This window comes from Toxotes jaculatrix, chromosome 5, assembly GCF_017976425.1.
Source record: "Toxotes jaculatrix isolate fToxJac2 chromosome 5, fToxJac2.pri, whole genome shotgun sequence".
NCBI classification, from domain to species: domain Eukaryota; kingdom Metazoa; phylum Chordata; class Actinopteri; family Toxotidae; genus Toxotes; species Toxotes jaculatrix.
The window spans coordinates 24662175-24684137 of NC_054398.1; the positions used below are offsets into that span (position 1 = coordinate 24662175).

Sequence of the window (21963 nt, forward strand, 5' to 3'; positions counted from 1 at the left end):
TTTTTTTCATACAAAGTACTGAATACTAAATGCTAAAACCTTTCAGCCTTCATTCTTTCTACATTTATTTACATTAACCATTTTGTATTTATAGGTGGATATTTAACATTTTATAAAACCTGAAATTTTGCCTGAGAAAACCTGCCATTCAGAAAGACAAAAGACAGGGGGGGGAAAAAAAAATCCCAAGCATCAGTTTCAGGGTATGGACCATATCTGATGTTTAATCTTGACAGGGGAAAAAAAAGACATTGCATTTGAAGCCATTTCATGGAAAAATTATTTACAATGAGGACTCCTCACAAACACATTAGTAAAAAAACAAAGAGATGAGAGTTAAGGATTTGAAGTACTTCTGAACCTTAAAAACATGGTGTTCTGATAACCAAACTATCAAGATAAATATATTTATAATATTTATATTATATTTACAGAATACCTTAAATTTACAATGTCCATCATGTATTCTATAAACAAATATAAATTACTTAGGCACACTTTTATCTCAAACAATCATGGGAGTGGTTTTCAAAGGCCATCCTCTCACTGTTTGAACTGGAACGATTTGAAATTTCACCATGAAAAATCTGTTCAGTCTTGAAATGTCATGCCATCCAAAGTGGCTCCGCTGCTACTAATCTCAGTACTTAAGTACTTGTTGGCCAGCAGTTAGGGGTCATAATGTATACAACCTTTTTTTTTTTTTTTTTTTTACAGCAGGACTCAAAGCTGGCTTAATTTACTGTCCACAGACACAGGCACAGTCCCAAAATGACCTCTTGACCCCCTGACCCGCTCCTTTGCATACTCCTCTTTGTAGATGCTTGTTCAAGTAGGCCTGGTGGACCATCCACCTTATTGCTTACACCTGTTCTCTCCTGCAGGATCTGCAAGGAGGAGGAAGCAAAGGCTGGAGGGAGCAGGAGATAGAAATGAGTTTGGGGCGCAGTCGAGCAAATGGGTCAAGGGTCAGACAAGGATGACGTTTAATCTTAAACACTTTTTTTTTTTTTTTTTTTTGTAAGGTAGACAATCATATAAGGTTCCGAGACAACAAACAGAGAGCAGCTACGATATCTACAAAGAATATACAGTACAAGTGAAATATACATTGATGATACAGCCAACTAAACGCACGCAGAGGGGTGGAGGGGAGGAGTGGCCAGCCGGTACGGCCGGGCAGGGCTTACAATTACAGTCAGTCTATAAGTCCGACTCGGGCATATCCGGCATGTCGGCCATCAAGTAACCAATACCATAACGGCCGTTGGGTGCAGTGTCCACATCAGGGCCACCACTGCCGCTCTGCTTGCGGTAGATGCTGTTGCCAGGCATCGGTGAGGGCGCCTCGCTGGGCGACTTGCCTTGGATCAGGCTGGTGTCGTCGTCCTCCTCCGGGCGGACGCTCTCTTTGATGATGCGGCCCTTCTTATAGGAAACACTGGAAAGGCCGCTGGTGTTCTCGTCGATGATGTTGAAGTAGCGCAGGCCAAAGACCACAGGCACAGGCATGATGGCCATCACCACCAGGGAGATGCAGACTACGATGCCCCATGGAGGGAAGCGCAAGGTCTGCTCTTTGGCCTGGACGATGGACACGAGAAAAACAGCAGTAAATATAATCTGACAGAACCACTGTTCGAGTCTAGTCCAGAAGTGGTCTCTATTTCAGGCAAAACACTCCACTACAAAAATAAGAAACACGCGCTGATACAGATGAGAATGACCACTTTATTTCAGATGCTAACTTGAATGCATTCAGACTCTGTGCTTCAAGAAAGGGTGACCGGTCGTTCTCTTCACCCAGGTGAGTTAAATCCACTTCACAATGAAGCACAGTTCAGCTGCAGGTGATTTTAATTAGCTGCTTTGGCGAACTGAGAACTGTTGGCCTCACTGGGCACATTAAGGAGTAGATGCAGGGACATTTAGTCCCATTTGGCCTTTGCCTCACTTACTAAAGGTTTTAAAATGACTCTAGTTTTCTCTTGATGTGATCAAACAGGTGCTTGAATGGTCTGTGTGGTAGACTACACATCCTGTTGATTGTCTGAGGGTTAAAGGATTCCTGAACATGTGTTTATCAGTGAAAACTTGGTAATTTCCGCTCTGCCTCATTTACTTTGAACCCTTTAATTTGCTTTTTACTCGCTCCAGGTTTACCAAGTAGGAGGACTTCCACCCCCATTGATCCCTGGTCTCAGGAGAGACAAGCCGGAGACGTTGACTCACCTCTTCCTGTATCCAGGCACTATAGCTGGGCGGTGTCATGGTCAGCTGGATGAAGCTGGAGCACAGGAGAACCAGCAGCAGGATGGGCGTGATGTACTTCCACATGTAGTAGTAGAAACGGTACGGCGTAAAGCCCAGCATGTCCTTCAGGTCTTCAAAGAATCTGGGAGAGCGGCGGCAGCGAAGCAGCAGGAGGTGAGATCAGATGTTTGTGGTAAAGAATTCACAATAGTTTCATGTTTCTTCTTTATAAACCCGATGGCCTTTATATGTTGTTTATATTTTTCCTTTATTCAAATAATTTGACTTAAACAATATACCAGCTCAGGGGTCCAAAAATAGACTGTTTTGTCCCCATAAAACAAAACCTGCCACAAGTCCAGTTAGTAACCCTTCAAAGGTACGTTAGCCTTTATATCAGGTAGAAACATAGGTACATCTCTTATTATGTGAAAATTAGGTTGTTGTAAAAGCAGATGTACACAAACAAAACTATTTCATGTTTTAATTGAGAAAATATTTGAAATAAAGCTGCCAAAGTGCAGAAAGCGAACTCTGTATTTGACGCAATATTTCACTTCATTTAAAATAACTACTTATTTAAATAACTACTAATTGGTTTAAAGAGTCAATCTGGCATTACAAAGTTAGATTATGCACATATAGGAGGGGTTATGCTATAAGTTACAAGTAATTCACACAAAGTTAACACAATATGATGATGTTGTGTACTTACTTATCGATCCCGTAAAACCAAGCGATGGCCACGTTCTCCAGTATGACCACTATGAGCAGAGGCAAAGTAGCCGAGTAGTCATCGAACATGGCCACAAAGTAGTTCCCTGAGCGCTGAACAAACAGGAGACCAATGGAGAAGGCCAACGCACAGCATCCCACTGCAGGAGAAATGCTGGTAGTTAGTTACTATACATAACAGTTGATGTGAGGTGTGATTATTATTATTACTTGTCAGTCATGAATTATTGTCATTATCCCCCAACTTACACCTAAACAACAGGAGCAGAGATAAAACTGAGCTGAAAGGGAGTAGGTTTAAATAGAGCGGGACCCATTTAAAGCTGTTTGAGTCAGACGAGCAGCAGAATGGCCCACATCTGTTCACTGTAGTGTGTAGCAGCCACTGAGCAATGACTATCATTAATCAAACCGCTCATGTTGTTGCTTCTGGTGGAGCTTTTATGTAACATATTCGGAAATATTTCTTTCCATCTACTCTTGAGGGAATAGCTTAATATTGGGAACCTCTGGGGACTTCAGTTCCTTGTTTGGTCTCTGAATGCAGTGTAAAGGTATGATGAATGGAAGGTTAGAGAATACAAAATTATACTTAAAGTGGAAATGTGTAAATTATTATTCGACAAGGAGAAGATGAAGGTGTGTATTTCCTGTTGGAGTTGCATCAGATTCCACAGACATGCAGGGATTAAGCTTAAGATTCAACATCCAACATATAAGAAGTCTGCACACACACTTTCTGCAATCTTTAATCCGTTTGCTTTAGCAAGACTTCCACCCATTATCTCCTCCATACATCCTGCACATACAACATTTGGTTGTATGTGACTCACAGAATCTCAGTCTTTTTACAGAACTCATTCATCTATACGGCATTTCAGAGCTCTCCTGTCCACATTTCAGACGGAACATGTAAGTGTGATTATCCATCACCTCCTACCTGTAAGAAATTCCTTGCGGACTTTGAAAGTGTCTATCAGCGGAGTGAGGATGCCCTCGATGGTGCCGAACATGCTGCCGAGGCCGAGGTTAACCAGCATGAGGAAGAACATGACGGACCAGAAGGGCGAGGCTGGGAAGTGGGTCATTGCCTCTGTGAAGGCAATGAAGGCCAAGCCTGTGCCTTGGACTGCCTGTTGGGGTTAAGAGAAGAAGAAGAAGAAGAAGAAGAAGAAGAAGAAGATGAAGAAGAAGAGGTCAGAAATCAGCAGGAGGGGACGTTCTTTTACCCCAGCAAAGATCCAGGCCTTCATCTGAGACAAGCTACTTTTACAGATGAGGTTTTATTTCTAAGTCACCTGTCTTGTAAGTAAGTATACTGAAAACTCTCTTCAACGATTGGCAGACATAATCCCTTTAATTGTAAAACATCTGCAAAAAGTGTTAACAGCAGCTCCACAGCTAGGTAGTGGAGTAGTGAGTATGCCATGACTATTTTGTTGTAGTAAAGGAATAATTAAAACTTTTGGGAAATATTCATGAACTGTCTGCTCTTGGCCAAGCTTTAGTCTGGCACATAACCCCCTATAATCCACAGGGGTGTTTAGTTTTTGTAGCGATTAAACAAATGAGCTATAACGTTTTTAATTTCGGAGCTTTCGAGGTGCTGGCATGTGGATTCTGTTTCCTTTGGCCAGGCTGAGTTTCCCTGAGTCTTTGTGTTTAACTAAGCTTCACATTTACTGTGTCAGTCTTCTCATTAGGCTCTTTGCAAGAAAGCAAATAAGTACATTTCCAAGAACACTGAGCTGAATCAATATTTGGACATGTACCTTATTGAGCTCATCCTCAATGCTGCAGAATTCCAGGCCCAGTTTCTGGTACTCGTCCTCCTTCACCCCTTTGATGATGCCTATCATCTGATGGTAGTCCTCAGCGCTGATTTGACTGACCTGAGTGAGGTTGATGTGGTGGGGGATCAGGCTTTCTTCGATGCCCTTACCCAGCAATGCCACAATCTTATTGGTGTTCCTGAAAAACAGGCAGAAGTTACCGACAACTGAACAATACCAAGACGTAAGTTTTAATCAGGGCATTGAACTAAATTCTTTTCCTCTTTTCCCGAAATCTGATTAAAGAATAAAAATACTGTGTGTGCCACTTTTCTTTTCAAAAAGCCATAATCACCATTCAGCTGTGAGGTACATTCACTTTCAGATCAGCTCTTTGATTGTGTACAGGAAACACAAATGATAAATACATCTAAGTGAGAGGTTAAGCTTGTACTCACAGTGCGATGCATTTGCTGTTCATGATGTTGGCTTTGAAGCCCAGCACAGCAAACACCACCAGGGTGGCCAGCACGGAGGTGAAGAAATTGATAAAAGACACCAAGACGGCGTCAAAGTGGCAGTTGTTGTCCCTCTTGTTGTAGCTGGAGAAGGCGATGACGCCGCCGAAGCCGAGGCCCAGCGCGAAGAACACCTGCGTGGCGGCCTCTCGCCACACCTTAGCCTCCAACATGATCTCCAACTGAAAACAAGGCACAGAGAGAGTTGGCTTAGTTTAGTTTACATAGGTGTTTTGAGGGGGAGAACATTCACATATGTTCACTATATGTTTTATATATTATATGCTTTATGTATTTTATCATGCTTTATGCTCAAGTCTGTGTGTGGTCTGTGATTCTCCCAGCTGCAGGACACAAAACCTTCTGAGGGACAATAAAGAAAAAACTGAAAGTTGAAAAGCTTAAAGTTAAAATTTTGGCGTAATGATCTTCATGAGCATTAAGTCTACTAAACTGCTTTAAAGAGACATATCCATCAAAAATCTGTTTTTTTCAAATAACAACATCGAAACATTTATTTCTGTACACTCTCAGTGTACCATCCTGCTAAACGACAGCTGGTATGTTGACACTTTTCGCCTGGTGGTTTGTCTGTTACAAAGGTCTCAAACTGTTCTGAGTACAAAGCAGAACATGAGCGCAGCAGGACTTTGATGTCCGCAGGTACGCGGAAGATGGTGGCAGAAGGCGCTGTTTGAAGTCGTAAGATGTCAGCCGACGAGACAGAGCAGACACACGAGACAAGACAGTCACACTCTGCTGCGAATGAGCGTCTTCGGCTGGTCGCTTACATAAAGCCTCAGTGACTCCTGTTGCTATGGTGACACAGCCCGAGGTGCCATTGGCCTGTTGCTGCCGAGGACCCGGCCTGTTGCAGTGCAGATTTAATTTTTGAGTTCAGACACCTTAAACAATGAGTGGATTCAATTTAACAAGAAGAAAAAAGCTTGATGTGCAAACCTGGTGTTCAGCACGGAATATTGGATGTAAGAAACAGTAGTATTTCTACATTTATGACACATGGTGCTCAGTGAAGAAGGGCTGAAACTATAAATGGATCTGTTGATCGACAGAACATTATATGATTCATTGTTTTCATCATTTTGCAAGCAAAACTGACAAATGTCCACTGGGTGCAGCTTTTAAAATGTGAGGATTTGATATTTTACTGTGTCAAAGAGGTAGTAAACTCAATATCTTTGGACTGTTTGTCAGACAAAAGGAGACAACTGTAGATGTCATATAGTTGGCATTTCTCAGTATTTTCAGGCAGTTCATAGACAAATGGATTGATAGATAATGAAAATAATTGTTATGATAGCCAACAATAAAGACAGACCTGATAAAGAAAATCTCTGGCTTGGAGCTTTGCGTTACCTTGGGTGTGAACATGTGTCGAATCCCATCTATGGAGCCCTTCAGGAGCAGAGCCCGGATCAAGAAGCAAATCAACACAACGTATGGGAACAGGGAGCTGAAGTACATCACCTGCAAGAACACAGATCATTGTCAGACTGTGCTTCAGTAAACTCGCTCTGCATATTTTACAATGTCTTATCCCTCCTCTGAGACTGACACACCGTGATTGACCAAAACAGCAATTAGGTCTGACATTTAAAGCAGTAAGGACAAAGTGTGTTTGCAGTGATCACAACATGGTTAAAGTCAAACAAAGCTGCTTTTAAATGAAGTTTTTTGTTAATGCCAGTGACCTAGTTTCAAGATTAGTCAGATTATGTTTTACTCGATCCAGCACAGACTTAAAATAGACCACTTTTGATCAACATTATATCTCATTCTACCAATTGTGCGTTTAAAGTTCTGGGCTTTGAGATGAAGATAACTGTTGTTCAGCTCCTCAGGAAAAATACTTGTCAGATGTATGTCGGGGTATGTCTTTAGAGAACTGTAAAAATGTCAAATTGTGCGGAAAAGAGAGTGAAACCTGAGCTGTTCTGTCTAATGTTGGTGACATTTCATTATATTTTCTTTCGTTTCCCATTTATTTTTCAATCTAGGATCGAAGTTTGCAGCTGAGAGATGAGTTTCAGGTACATTTTGAGCATTTTCTTCGACAGTTTGGATGTATTTTAAAGAATGTACCATGAAAGTTGTGTAACTAATATCAGCAGGGTCACAGGCCAGAACTGGTACTTGCTGGGCCTTTGCAAGACCCTTTGTCTCATTACTGAGCTAATCAGAAAATGGGCCCCAAGTCTTTTTTCAGCTCTGTGCTACACATTTTTAACCTGAGGCCCCCCTCTGTAAAGACGAGATGGCAGTTAAAGAGTGAAAGCCAGATTGAAGGCCTGACTCAACCGCTGCACTGAGGCACATGAGTTTATGGGAGTAGCAGTGGGGTGTGGGTGCAGACTCCGGGAGATGGTTTAGGGTTGAGTCATATGCACAACTGAAAATTTAGAGACACTGCGTCTCCTACATGGTGGTCCATATGTAAGCCCTGAAGGAGACAGAGTAGTATTTTTGTGATATTCAGTCTGAGATGTTTGTCCAAGGTTTTGTTTTCTGGTAATGTACAGTTTTTGAAACCTAAACATGCTCAAAGGAAATCATACTCTTTTTTTTTTTTTTTTAAATCAACCCCTTTTTTCAAAGAACTGGACACCATATGTAAAACCAACAAATAGAAATAAATGTATCTATTATTAGAGTTTTATTGATGTCCTCACTGAGTTAAACGCTTTTCAAGTGAAGATCTGTAAATATAAAGTAAATGTCAGTCCTGGAATACATTAATTAGTGTTTTTACTTTTCTCAGCCGCAGCTCTTGTCAGCCTTTTTCTGATAAAACCTGCCAGCACAGTGTTCTTGTTTAAGAACACGTCCTGGTCCTTGTCTCTACAAAGCCAAACAGGCTGCTATCTTCTGTGATAATCATATATCTTCTCCCTTTTAAACTCAGTTTTATGTTCTAGCAAAAAAGGCATCTTTATTATAAAAGATTATGTGTCGTGGCAGATAGCATGTGCTTCTTGCAAAGGTCATATTCTGAGAAGGGCACTGTTATCTTCATAAACAGATGCAAACAGTAAATTTCCCCACGACAACAAAAATACATGTAACACATGTAATACTTGTTTTTATTCTTCATATGTAATGTGCCAGTAATCTGCAGGCTATTTTACATCTGAAAGTTTGCAAACTTTGGATACAAACTCTGGATACTTTCAATGAGTTTCACCATTATTTTACCAAATCTATGACAAGCCTCCACTCTCTCCCCCATCATAAGCCAAAAATCCCTCCCTCCCGTTTTAGCCACACTCATGACAATCAAACCAAGCCAAAAGAGCGCGTATAACCATGGTAACCAAAACAGCCTGGTCCCTTTCACGCCCACCCACACACACAAATGGGACAGAAATGCAGATGGCGACAAGGATATTCCTTAGAAAAAACCTTTGTGTTACCATGGGTGGAGAGGCCATTATTATTCTTTTATACTGCGCAGCGCCGATTAAACTTCAAAGACACTTGGAGCTGGCCCCTTCAAGGGAAAGTTCATGCCCATTTCTACTCTGGCCAACTCAAAAGGCCGTCCAGACACACCGGGTAGTTGGAGGACAACCATCTGGCTCAAACTGTACAATTAACCAGCAGCTTGTGTGGTTTCTGTTTAGCTGTTTATTTCTTTGTTTATAAAAAAAAGAAATATATTTTTATCTTTGCTTTAGCAAATACTTTTATTTTCATGATGGCATGAGAAGGACTTGAACATCGTTCATGCTAGTACAACCCCTCTGACACAGTGAATGTGTCATGATTGTGGTTATCAGTGACATTTCTTGCCAGGCAGCAGGATGTGGCAGACAGGGGAAATGAGACTGTCTACTACCACTGCAAATCACCACGGCAGAGGCCATGATTACAGCAGTGCTGTTGTTAAAGGCATCCATCTGTGGCTGTGGACCCAAGTATACAGTAGACAGCTGTTGGGATAAGACCTGAGCTAAGGACAATGTCTGGATCAAAGGTGGGAAAACGCATTTAGCTGGTGACAGCCACATTTCCCCCACAGTCTCAAGAACTGTAGTTACAGTCTAATAACAGGGTTGTATAAAGGGTTGTTGCTTTCGGCAAAGCCTAATCTTTTCGCCTAAAATGTTACTGACCCATTTTTAATAACCTGAAGATCAAATCCATAAAGCTGAAAAACAGCTGCAAGAAAACTACAGCACCACTGTGACAAAAATAATTTTTACTCACTTTATCTTTACAACAAGAAAGCTTCTTGATCAAGATCAAGTTTCTGGATCATCATGTCTACCAGTCATACTGACTGCTCCAGGCTACAGTGTTTATTTATGCAATGATGGATCCTTTTTTATCATTAAGTGTATGTGTGTGTGTGTGTGTGTGTGTGTGTGTGTGTGTGTGTGTGTGTGTGTGTGTGTGTGTGTGTGTGTGCCAACGTATCATGTGATAAGGAAAAAGATGAGATAATGTGATATACTGTTGTAATGAGAAAAAACTATAATTACACCAAGAAAAGTTATAATTATATAATCTTATGCAGAATAAAATATGTTACCTTGTAATAAAACATAAAATATGTATTTTTATATATGTGTATATATTAAAATAATATATTATGAGAATAATATAAAATATGCCATAATAAAGTGAGAGACATCTTATGCCATGAAAAGGATTTTGTAAAAATGAAGTAATCTCTTTTTGAGAACTCTAGTTTGGTCTCCACCATGTTGTCTGTCTAGTGTCAGACAGGTTGCATACAAAGGGTTTGTCACAGCTTTTGTGTTGGAAACAGTTGCCTACAAATGCAGCTGAGACTAAATCATACAGTAAATGTGCTGTGAAACCAAAATAATGATCTATAAGACGCTGAAAAGCCCAACAGAGCTGTAGAGTTGAGTGTTAATTCTCTATAATTTTGGCTCTATTACAAAGACTCGTTTCATTGAGTTAATCTCATTCAAGCTCATGAATGAACTTAAAGAATCTGGAAGACCTTACGCTATTGAAGACAAAAAAAAAGTTACCACTGAAATATACTGTATTAATTTTGCCCTAACACTGTGTTGTAACCAAGCCCATGCCTAACATAAGAAGTGGGGATAATACCAAAATCAAATAACTTCTGCATCAAAGCTCTGGGAATGTTAAAAAGTGCAATCATTTCTCCAATTAGCACAGGCTTGCCTGTGACCTTGGAAGTGCACCGGCTAATGCTTGTCATATGATATGAGAAAGTGTGGAATGATAAAGATCACCTGTAAAACGAGAGGAGGAGTGGGGTGAGTTTGCAAGCAAACGCCAACCTTTAGCCAGTGGGCTAATCCTTCCGGATGCTAGTCACGCTACTGTCAGCTTTGCTACACTAAGCTAAAGTAAGCTGAGCCAGAAATCCCACACAGGATCACATGAGCTCCTAGAATCATATCTGAGACTCTATCATTAGGAAAATTTGCCAAGTCACATTAAAGTAGTCACCCAGCAGTGTCTTTAGACCAAGCATCCATACAGTTTACCCTCTATAAGCCTGCACTTTAAAGTGAGCTAATTATGTGTGAGAGGATTTTCAAAACACTTGGCAAGAAATAGCCTTTTGTTTCTGTCACTCTTCCCCATCTTACACACAAGTTATATTTAAGTAATTATCAAGGCCAAGCTGCCAGAATTGCAAGGCAGCTTTAGCAGTCTGTTTTCCTCCGTTCTCTGCTTCTCTTGAGCTTATGAACCATCTCCTCCTCTGCCTTGTTCCCTCCTTATTAAAATACAGAAACCTAAAACAGTGCAAGAGCAGTGGCTGCAGAAACCACTCAGGAAACTGCTGACAGGAATACGATTTGTGCTTACCTTCCCAGAAGACTGGATTCCCTTGATCATGGCGAGGCAAACCATAAACCAGGCAGCCAGCAGACACAGTGTCATCTTCCAGTTGAGTCCCCCACCCTCAGAGATGCTGTCAGAGATGTCCAGGGCCTGGCGGTACCAGTAGTAGGTGGTGGCCGAGCTCTTCTCACACTCCGGCACCACATCTACACACAAAACACTAGGCGTTACACCTGAATCTTGTTGTGTGTGCCTTTACTAAAATCCACTGTAGTGTCTGTGTTTTACAGAACAAATATCCCAAAGAGGTAAAAGCAAGACTTTGGGCAGTGTGAATTCATTGTTCGGTGAATCCGGTCTTAATGTGTCTGACTGTGTCTTACATGTACTGGTCTTGTTCTTGATGAGTGGACACTCGTGCCATGGCAGAGGTTGCTGGAAGGACTGGGAGAAGTAGAAGAGACTCCAGCTGATGATGACATTGTAGTAGAGAGCCACAAAGAAGCACACCTACAGGCAAAACCAAAAACAGACAATAGTATAAACTGTATAAATCATTTCATCATATCGGTACCAAGGGTTGGGGTTAGGGGTTAGGGTTAGAATATCATTGTTCTTTATTCTATTGTCTAATGCTCATTCTACTGCTACACTGTGGGTGTGTACTAGTAAAACTGATGGAGAAAGTGTCAGACTCACCACACAGCTGGCAAAGCCGATGCCCCCCAGCCGAGGGCTGATGTAGTTCCACACCCCGATGCTGCCCCTGCGGATCCGCTGTCCCACGGCGAGCTCCAGGAAGAACAGCGGGATGCCAATCAATACCAGCAGGATGAGATAGGGCACCAGGTATGCTCCTGCCAGTCCAAACAATACAGACAGCAAGTTAGAAGAGGGACGCACAATGAGGAGAAACCCAAGGAGGGTGTCGTCAGATGACTGCGAGGCAAAATTTTCACTTCCTGAAAGCAGCCCACGAGCACATTGTTTTGTTTTTTACTACTTTTTATCTTTCTATCTAACACATGCTTTTTAAAAACTCAATCAACAGCAGCCTCCTAAACTTTAACTATACTTCTGCCTAATGTTTCCCCACTGGTGATACATTTGCCTAAAAGTGCATTAAACACGCAACAGCCTCAATGAGACAGTATCTGTCTCATTATCTCCCTCACACACACACACGCGGAAATTACTATACACACATCTGCTGAGCTGCATCAGTGTGTCTCCATCTAATACGTCCCCCATGGTGTGTGGTGCAATCAAATAATTCAGGAAACCAGCAAAGACACTGAAGTCTGAAATTACTTAAATTACTGGGCGATTACTTTGGTGCACATTACAAAGATGATGTTCCTCCCTAGAATTAGGGTTTCAGGGTGAATGACTAACATTAAGACAGGCTGTAATGGTGTGGTGCAATAAAATACAGGGAGGCACATCTCTTGTGATGGTCAGAGTCCTCATGAGTGGTAAGACTGCCAGGCACATGATGATTGGAAGAGAGCGAGAGAACCTAAAACTCTTTGTTCAGAAGAAAAGGCCGGTGGTTAGATGTGTTCAGCTGGCATGAGATTTTAAAATAATAAGTCTTTTATTCTCCTGTCACATATGGGGCAACGCAAAGTATGTTTGATGCAGTGCAGAGGTTCTTCTTTTCCTCACGTTAAATGAACATGTTAAAGGTTTCAAGATGCCCAACCACAGAAATCTGTTAGAAACCACTGCACCATTTCATGTTTTCATGGTTTGGTCACCGATGGAAAAACCAGCCAACAAGCTTGATGCTGCACAACAAGGATTATCTAAAAAAATCTTCCTTTTGTGACCTTTTTTCCCCTCACATGGGTTAAACCACAACATCAAATGATAACACTGGTGGGTCAATGTGCTGCAGTGTTTGCTAAGAGTCACTGGTGACAACATCAAAATGTGTACCATGGGTGTATTGTTTTTAAGATTAGTTCCATCCCTGTTTCAACAACGTTTATTGTTTCATCTGGCAGGACGTTCATTCACATCCTTCCCTGAGTCCTGCTGTCCCTCCCAGGAGGTAAATATGTGTGTGTGTGTCTATCTGTTGTTTTAAGTGTGTGTGTGTGTGTGTGTTTGTGTATTTACAGTATACTAACTGGTTTCTAATATTAAAACATCTAATTCTGATTCACAGTACACAGTTCATTCTGGGAAGAGGCTTTGACATCCGTCAACATCAAAACCCCCTCTGGGCTCCATTGTCTTTCAAGACCCTCGACAGTCTCCCTTGGATGTTTTCGCACACTTTGACGGCACTTTGCGAAGCCTGCATCGAAGCTTTTCTTAAAATAGTTTCCTCCAGTCCTCTCACTTTCTGTTCGAAGGTGAGAAAGCTGGTTTATCCAGTCTAGGAGTTTTTGGCAGGGCATCCTGTGACAATAATGTGGATGATTTGCATGTTGTATGAGCAATGAGAAAGTTTTCATAAAATATACCTCTAATAGGTGTCAACACATTACACACAAAACCGTGAATGTCAATCTTGCCAACTATGCAGCTGGTGTGGCCAAAAGACAACCTGATTACAACTGGGAATCATTTGACAAGACAGTATCTGAATTTCTTTACTTTTCAGAATATAAACATGCTTTTCCACAATATCTTTGTTTGGCATAAGAAGCCAAACTGAGTAAGTAAACATTACACTGCAGTATTTATTCAGAATTAAAACTACTGTACAAACATGGGGAAAGTGTATAATTGAGTATAACAGAGTTTGTCTTGCACGCCAGCTATTTGTTGTTTTACTTTTTTTTATATATATGTGGCTGTAAACCGAATATTGTTGAATTTTGCACAGTTGGTCGGGTGTAACACAAATGTATGTGTCACCATGCACAATGTCATTGACAGATTAACCAATATAATCTTTTCTTACAGGTCCTGCAGCAGACTCAGAGCACCAAAGGCTCCTCACCACACTGTCATAAAAAGACAAGCAACGACGTGTACACACAGGTATGACCACAGCACATGATGCACATAAGTTCCTGTTGTGGGTGGATAAAAGACGTAGATGAAGCACACACACACACACACGCACACACACAGACCTGCCCCGGCCCCAGATCTGACATTTTAATCTAATTACAGTTGAACACAGCAGGGTGACCAGAGCTTTTAAAACAGACCTGAAAACATAACGGAGTTGAGTGAGAGGTTGTGTTTTGAGCTGAACCACACACAAACACACACACACACACACACACACACACACACACACACACACACACACACACACACACACACACACACACACACACACACACACACACACACACACAATCACACTCACACACATAACAGATACTAACAGATGGATCTTATGCAAATGCTGTACATGAACACACTTGTAAGAACATGACTCACTATCACATTGGTGTTTCCGTCACTTCAGGGGCCATTACGTTGACTTACATTCATTTCCCAGAAACTTACCTTAACAATGATACCCACCTGCCTAACCCTAATCCTAACTTAAACCTAAGCTTAATTTAAGCTTACACCAAAGTCTTCACCCTAAAACTGAATAACTTATGTTGTGAGGACTTCCTTGTGGCTGTGGAAACAGATTTTTATCCCCACAACATGACACAGAAGTACACACACACACAGAATTAGGGCTCATGACTCTTTCAAATTGTACTGCTGCCCACCCTGACTTCTCACTTCACACCAAAAAACCTTCTCCCCAATCACTACCTCACCTACCCTCACCTTAAACTTCATAAAGTCTTGATATTGAACTTTTAAATTCAGTGGATCAATTTCTCATCAATTTTCGCCTAAATTTCTCACTGCATACTGGATTTACTGCAATAGTATTTAATTTGATTAGATTATTGTTAGATTATTGTCCTAGTGTTGTGTTTTTCATTTTTACAGATTAACACAAATTTTTAAAAAAGAGTATGATTTCTGTGTGTGTGTGTGTGTGTGTGTGTGTGTGTGTGTGTGTGTGTGTGTGTGTGTGTGTGTGTGTGTGTGTGTGTGTGTATCAGATGGGATTACATAACACCCAATGTATACACAAAAACTTGGGACAGTTTCATGTTCACTTTCAAATATATTTGCTGCTACTAGGGCCGAGTGATGTGGCTGGGAGTCAGTATCTTAACGCTACTATTTCATGATACCAATGTACATCATATAATCTATACAAATCCATACAAAATCACATATATTCTATTACACTTTAATAAATCTTAAAAATTTCTTCCCCTACGTTTCCAGGGTATTTTAGGGACTTTTCCTTGTGTATTTTATAAAGTCTGAACTACATCAGGAACCATTGTTGTCGTGTGGCTCTGTAAAGCCCATTGAGAAACCGTATCTGATAATAAACTTGACTTGGATTATTGAGAGTTTCTATCCTGTCTGGCCAACCTTTCTGAGATGGTTTCATTTAATCGGCTTTCACGAGGCAGTCAATGGCTTTACATAATCTCCAGGTGGGAAGTGCAAACACCTTAGCACCTTCCTGGAACACATACACATCAGAGTATAAACCCTGCAGTGAGTCCTCACTGGGAGCTATTCAAGTAGTGCATATGGCATTGTGGGAAATGTGGTTTTGATTGCATCAGAGTTGAGTGTTGCCATTATTAGACTACAATCAAGAGCATCAGAGCGGCTCACAGAACGATTTCCTGCACGCTGACAGCAGTGTTATTAGGTTTCTATATCGCGTTCAGCCATTTTATGTTGTGAAATGTTGTGAAATGTTGCAGACAACACACCGACACCGAGACACAGACGGTCACATGACGCACATGTCGATCCTGAAGGCCACTGAGCAGTCTGGTTTTGACAGACAAGTACAAAACAAGAAGGACTCTGTTCTCCATCTTTCTTACACACATTTAAAATCAATCAGGCAGTGCTGCACTTACACAAATACATTATACAGGACATGAATCTGCTTAAAACGTGGATTTGGGATGTGTCTAAGGACTATTCATGAGGAGTGTTTTCAGTGTCTGAGTGTTTGTGTAACCTGATGATAAATTTGGACTTTTTGGTGCAGTGTGGATGATCTTTCTTACAATGTTATTCCTTAATATAACACTTTTCGACATGCAAACTCATTCAAGGGGCACAGGACTAAATGACACTCTGCATCTGCATGATCATTTTGTGAACCTAAATATAATCCTGATGCACATTTAAACTATGTACAAAGCTGAAAAAAAAAGTAAAAAGAGGAAGACTATACTTCTGGTTTCTGAGTATGGACGGCCAATTCCAGGTATATCTCTTTGTTCTTAAAATACATATAAAAAAAAACTGACACAATCCTATTCTGCTCCTATAAGCAAATCGCATAGATGGTTTCTTTAGTCTTTGTTTGTCCTTTGTTAAAATCATATAAAACATACAGATGTGCCAAGGCTTGGTTCTCTACACCTTCAGAAATTAGAAGTATAGTCAACTTCTTTTTTCAGAGTTTCATTCAAGCTCCCACCCATGAGTCTCAGATCCTGAGGCATTTTTGATGCTGTTTTAATATAAATTTGCATCTAGAAAATCAGCCTCTTTTACTTCCATGTAAACTAGTTAACTTGGCTGACCAGTTTCATCATCTCAACTCTTGTGTTTCTTGTCCAGCTGAACTTTGTTGTAGCAGTGCAAGTCACATTTCCAGATCTCAGTAACTACTTTGGTGAGTAAATTTTAAGTCAGTGGGCTCACAGTGATCTAAAAAGATCATCTGAAGTTTTTTTCTGTTCCTTGTAAACTTCTTCTTCTTCCTTTTTTTTGCTATCATTTGTTTCATCTTAGTAAATGTTAGGGTTCAAATCAATACTGGAAGGAGTTCTTATTATTATCATGGCACTGTTCACATCGCCCGCTCCTGCTGTGCTCGTGGCTGTCAGCTGAAGTGTGGAAAGTGAAAATGTAAATGTGGTGTGCAGGTAGTCACTCACCCCCTCCGTTCTTCTGACACAGGTAAGGGAACCTCCAGACGTTACCCAGGCCTACAGAGAAGCCAACCTGGGCCAGGATGTACTGGAGCTTGCTGTTCCAGGCCGGGCGTTCCTCCTCTTCGCCATCTGAGCCCCCTTCTTCCACATCGCACTCTTTCCTTTCCCCTTCATGGTTGTTGACGATCAGCGAGCTCTTCTTGAAGGAATCGTCGCAGGCGTCCTCGTTGGAAAGCAGGTCTTTGACAGACTCTGTGACATCGTCGTCAAGCTCTCTCTTGACGGCCTTGCTGTTTTTTGGCATTTGATAAAGCAATCAAGGGCGAAGGGTGGAAAGTCTTTTCGGCTGGTGGGCTGGAAGGGCAGGGCTGTGAAAAGTCACTTTTTTTTTTTTAATTTTATCTTTACACAGCTACAAGTTTGATGGTGTTTGGGTTCAAGGTCGAGTGATGAAGTGGTTTATTTCTTCATTATCACCAAATGTCTGTGGCACAGAAAAGGAAACACTGCAGTAAGTAAACAGCAAATAAAAGAGAAAATTCTGAGAGAGGCTGTGTCAGTGCTTTGTCAGTGGCTCCACATTGTATGAGCTGCTACTCAAGAGTCTAGTCATCAGTGTAGCTGAGTGAGTTCTATGTCTCTGCTTTCAGCTGTTAATTTCCCTCCATACGTTGCCCTTTGCCAGGTTTCATTATGAATAACTTTGCATAACCAGAACCTGCTCACTTTGACAAATGAAGACATTAAAAGAACTATTTGTAAACGGTTTCTAAAGGAAATGAAAATGAAATTGAACCTATACACACAGCAGATGAAAAACAAACAAACAAACTAATGAGATGTTTCAGGTCCAATTATACTTTTGTGCTGTGCGGAAAAAAAGACATAATTTTACTCTCCCTCCGTCTTTCACACCATCTTATCTGAGTAAGTCCATACAGTTATTTCTCACATGAAGATCACATGGCTGGTAGGGGCAGCAAAATCAGTGAATGGGGATCATTTTGTTGTAAGTCAGTGTTCAGGGCGGAAAAACAGGCCTGGAAACATTCGTCTGTATGTGGACGGTGACTGAGACAGTGACAGGTCGAGGTGCGGAGACTATCAGGTTTCCAGCCTCCTGAATAATTGAAGGAAGGAGGCCATTTGCATACGAACCCAAACATCCCTTTTCTCCGCAGCTCTCAGGGGACGGGGAGAGCCCTCAAATATGAGAGGATATCAACTTTCAAAATAAAAAATACGAATATGAGCAGACGGATGCGACGGTTCCCTGAACGTTGTTTTAATCTCGTTTTGTCCTGCAAAAGACGCAACGTGCTCATTTAATGCCACTTACTATGATTTACGTATCACTGGAAACCATTCAAGGGTGTGGACACTGTTCAGCCTGTGGCGGGTTAAGGTGCGCAACGGTTTGAGTCTCAGCATCCTCGGAGCATCCCGGCTTTGTATTTTGGAAAATTTCATTCTTAAATACGCTAATTAAAACCCATCACCGGCGCAAAACAGGTTATTCCTTTGCTTCCATGTTACAGAAACGACATGCCCATCCCGCCTTTCACCAACCAGCGGATTAAGTGATTAATAGATTTCATTTACCGCTTACAGATTAGCCTGGTTTGTATGAGGCAAAGGCCGTCGTTTCATAATCCAGTTTCCATAGTCTCTTTGGCTGCAACACAGCAGCCGAAGGGACCGCTGATGCTGAGTAACCTTCACTGCAGTTCTTATGGAGGCTCTAATAAGAAATGGTATCGCAATTATTGCATAAATATTCGGGCAGGGCTGAGGATGTGTGAACGCACAAAGCCAAAAAAGGCTTTACCATTTTCTTTCTTTCTTGTTTTTTTTTCTCGACTGTACATGACTCAGGCATGATGAGTCAAACGACTGGCCGGTTTACAATGAGAAAAATGCGGATGTATAAAGGAATTTAAACACATAAAAAGAAAAATCAACCCAACAAGTCACACCAGTGCCATGTGGCTCGGCTATCCACGCGGGCACAATCTGTTCTCTAAAAAACGCGCATAAATTACAGTTCTCCCTCCCGCCCAGGCTTCATGACATCCATGTGCAGTATTTCATCATTGACTCGCCAGCCACATCCTATGCATTGGTACCTCTCTCTCTCTCGCTCTCTCTCTCTCTCTCTCTCACACACACACACTCACACCATGCCTTCCTCGTAAGCCTAATAACCCCCAGTGAGGATGCGGTGGTGGGTACTCACCTGTGCGGAATAACAGTCGTCCTTTTCCGAAATGTCGCGTTTCAAGGGATGAAATTGTGAGAGCACATACACGGGGCAGACATTATCACTCGCCTCTATGGGAACCAGTCCTGCCGGTGTATGCTGCTTCAGACTCAGACTCCGTCTACTTCTTTTCATACGAGCCAGCAGCACTGCACGCTGACGGGGGTGGGGACACTCCGCCTCCACCATACCGACATCAGGCCGCTTTCTCACATCTTTCACCTTTTATACATGTTCTGTCTGAGCTCACGCAAATGATATATCTCTGTACTGTAGGACACTGCATATTAGACGTATTGGCATATTTAAGATTTAGAGTGAAACTCTTTTCTACAACACCTTTTTCAACTTGGTACGCTCCACTACTACAAAGAAGGGGGGTGGCCTATAGATGAATGCAATGTGCCTCTGTTTATATACGCTCATTTCCGCGATGGAGATGTATTCCTTTCGACATGCTGATTAGTTATCATACATCCTTTTCATTAGCGGCAGACAGACGGTTTTTTAGGATTTTTACCTGTAACAAATGAGGTTTTGGTCAAGGTCGGGATTCTGCGCGTCATCCACCCGCGCAACCTTTGAGGCTCTCGCGAAAAAAAAAAAAAAAAAAAAAAAAACCCAGAAATTTACATAGAGACGAGACAGAAATCTGATTTCAAAATCAGAAAAATCCCTGCGAAAATTTCCATTGTACGTTTATTTGAAACATTTTTAAACAATGCAAACAGCTTTTATATCAGTGACGATTTTAAACCAATATGATAATTATCATCATCTATTCTATTTAATTCAAGAAATGTGACTTAAAATGAAACTAGAACAATTTCATACAGTGAAAATCTTATGAAGAGGTCCTCCCTGGACAATACAGAAAACACAGTGTAGACCGATACGAACACAAAATGTTCAGTAAACATGAAGAAAGTAGGTTACAGCATACTAAATCAGTACAACTAAAAAACGTATACTGTACATAACCCAGCTAAAATGACGATGGTCCAAAGAGCAACCCTGGCACCACAACTGAATATTTAGTCAAATAAAATTTTAATGCATGACTTTTACATGGAATGGAGTATTTTTACATCATGGTATTGTTACTTTTACTCAGCTAGAGGAATTAAATGCTGCAGGTCACCTGCTACAAAGTACAAGCTACTACTGAGTACCACAGACGCTCTCTCTGTATGTTATGATGGTAAAAACGTGGTCCTAGAAACACCCAACATAGTGAAAAGTACCATAGAGTTGGTTTCAGAGGACTCTGGCAGGTGTTTATAAGTCTCTCTGTTCCCATGTCCCTCTGTCTGTCTTTGGACAGAGAGAGTTGTGATCAAAGTGAAGGTTGAGTTTGAAGATGGTTGTGGACTGACCCATGAGGAGGCCTACTGAATACTCATGTAATAATGTAGTAATGTAGTAATGACTACTGATTACTCATGGATCAGAACATCTACATGTTGACGGGGGTCACAACTTCAATGAAGGGACTCAGAAGACTGAGACTGGGTAGTTGAAGGGAAAGCACTCTCATCCACTTCTCCATCACTTTACAGTTTCAGTGTGAGCTTCTTTTAGTGAGCCACTTTAATCCTTCTGTAAAACAGTCTTGATTTCACCTTTGTGCACATGTAGGAGATGTGCTATCATTTTCATCAAAGTACAAGAAAAAACATCCTGCTGATCAATGTCATTGTTCCTTTGAGGCATATTTTAATTTGACACTGTTTAGCTGAAGTTTTTTTTTTTTTAATTGTTGAAATCTATTGAAAACTGTTTGAAACCAACTTGGTTTGATAACAGAAGACGTTTTATTGAGACTGAGAAACTGATAGAAATGGATCACCTGCACTGCAAACAGCTAAGACATGCTCCTTAAATTCCAGCTATAATGAAAACATGGGCATAAAGACAGTAGACAGTAGAAGAAATGTATGTCTCACTTGGTTCTCATGCTTTGTTTGTGTTTGCTATCCTTTTCTATTGTAAAATATCCTTAACCTAATCCAAGTGACAAAAACACTTAGATTTACCTTCTCAGACACACATGTCCTAACTTGTCAAAATGCAGGGAAACGTGTTTTGATTTCCATTGAAGAGGTTACTAGATGCTCTGTTTTCTTTTTTTTCTCTGGAAAGCTGTGCTTGATTTTTCTGGCTAATTCATTGACATGGAATCTATGCAAGTGTATATTGGAAAGGAGAGACCAACACCACCCACGTCTATGTCCTGAGTTGTCCCAGGGCCTTGTATGATATCCACCCACTGTGTGTTTCAGGCGCACCAAGGACACGGTCACAGAATTCTCACAGTAGACGTCAGCAGGTCTTTGCCAGGCTCAAATGTGTGTGAGAGAGTGTTGGATACACAAATTCTATTACTTCCAGTTCAGTGCACTTATCACTGCTCTTCAACTCTCCTCTGATGAAGGATGAGGAGTATCTCAGACATTGTATTGTGCAGCGCCGCACTCCTAACATGAACGTGGCCTGTCGTCCTCATTCTACAAAATGTCCAGGATATTGCCTGCTCACTGCAGTTTTCTCTCTCTGCAGGAGCTTAGTGAGAGCAGCCTAAGTAGCAGACTTATTGATTGCTGCTAATAGCCTCCATCTCATCAGCAGGGAGGCACAGAAACCCT

At 41.3% G+C, this 21963-nt stretch overlaps 1 protein-coding gene across 1 annotated transcript; it reads right to left on the bottom strand.

Annotated features, from left to right (window-relative positions):
- Positions 1-204: 204 nt before the first annotated feature.
- slc6a15 (solute carrier family 6 member 15) lies at positions 205-19431 on the bottom strand. The gene is made up of 12 exons (XM_041037609.1): positions 19295-19431; positions 17062-17542; positions 11795-11952; positions 11479-11605; positions 11120-11301; positions 6656-6766; positions 5219-5460; positions 4761-4959; positions 3929-4121; positions 2969-3128; positions 2233-2395; positions 205-1584 (listed from the first exon to the last, which is right to left on the bottom strand). The coding sequence occupies exons 2-12, from the start codon at positions 17360-17362 to the stop codon at positions 1204-1206; spliced, it is 2217 nt and encodes a 738-aa protein (XP_040893543.1). The 5' UTR covers positions 17363-17542; positions 19295-19431; the 3' UTR covers positions 205-1203.
- Between the last annotated feature and the right edge of the window lie 2532 nt (positions 19432-21963).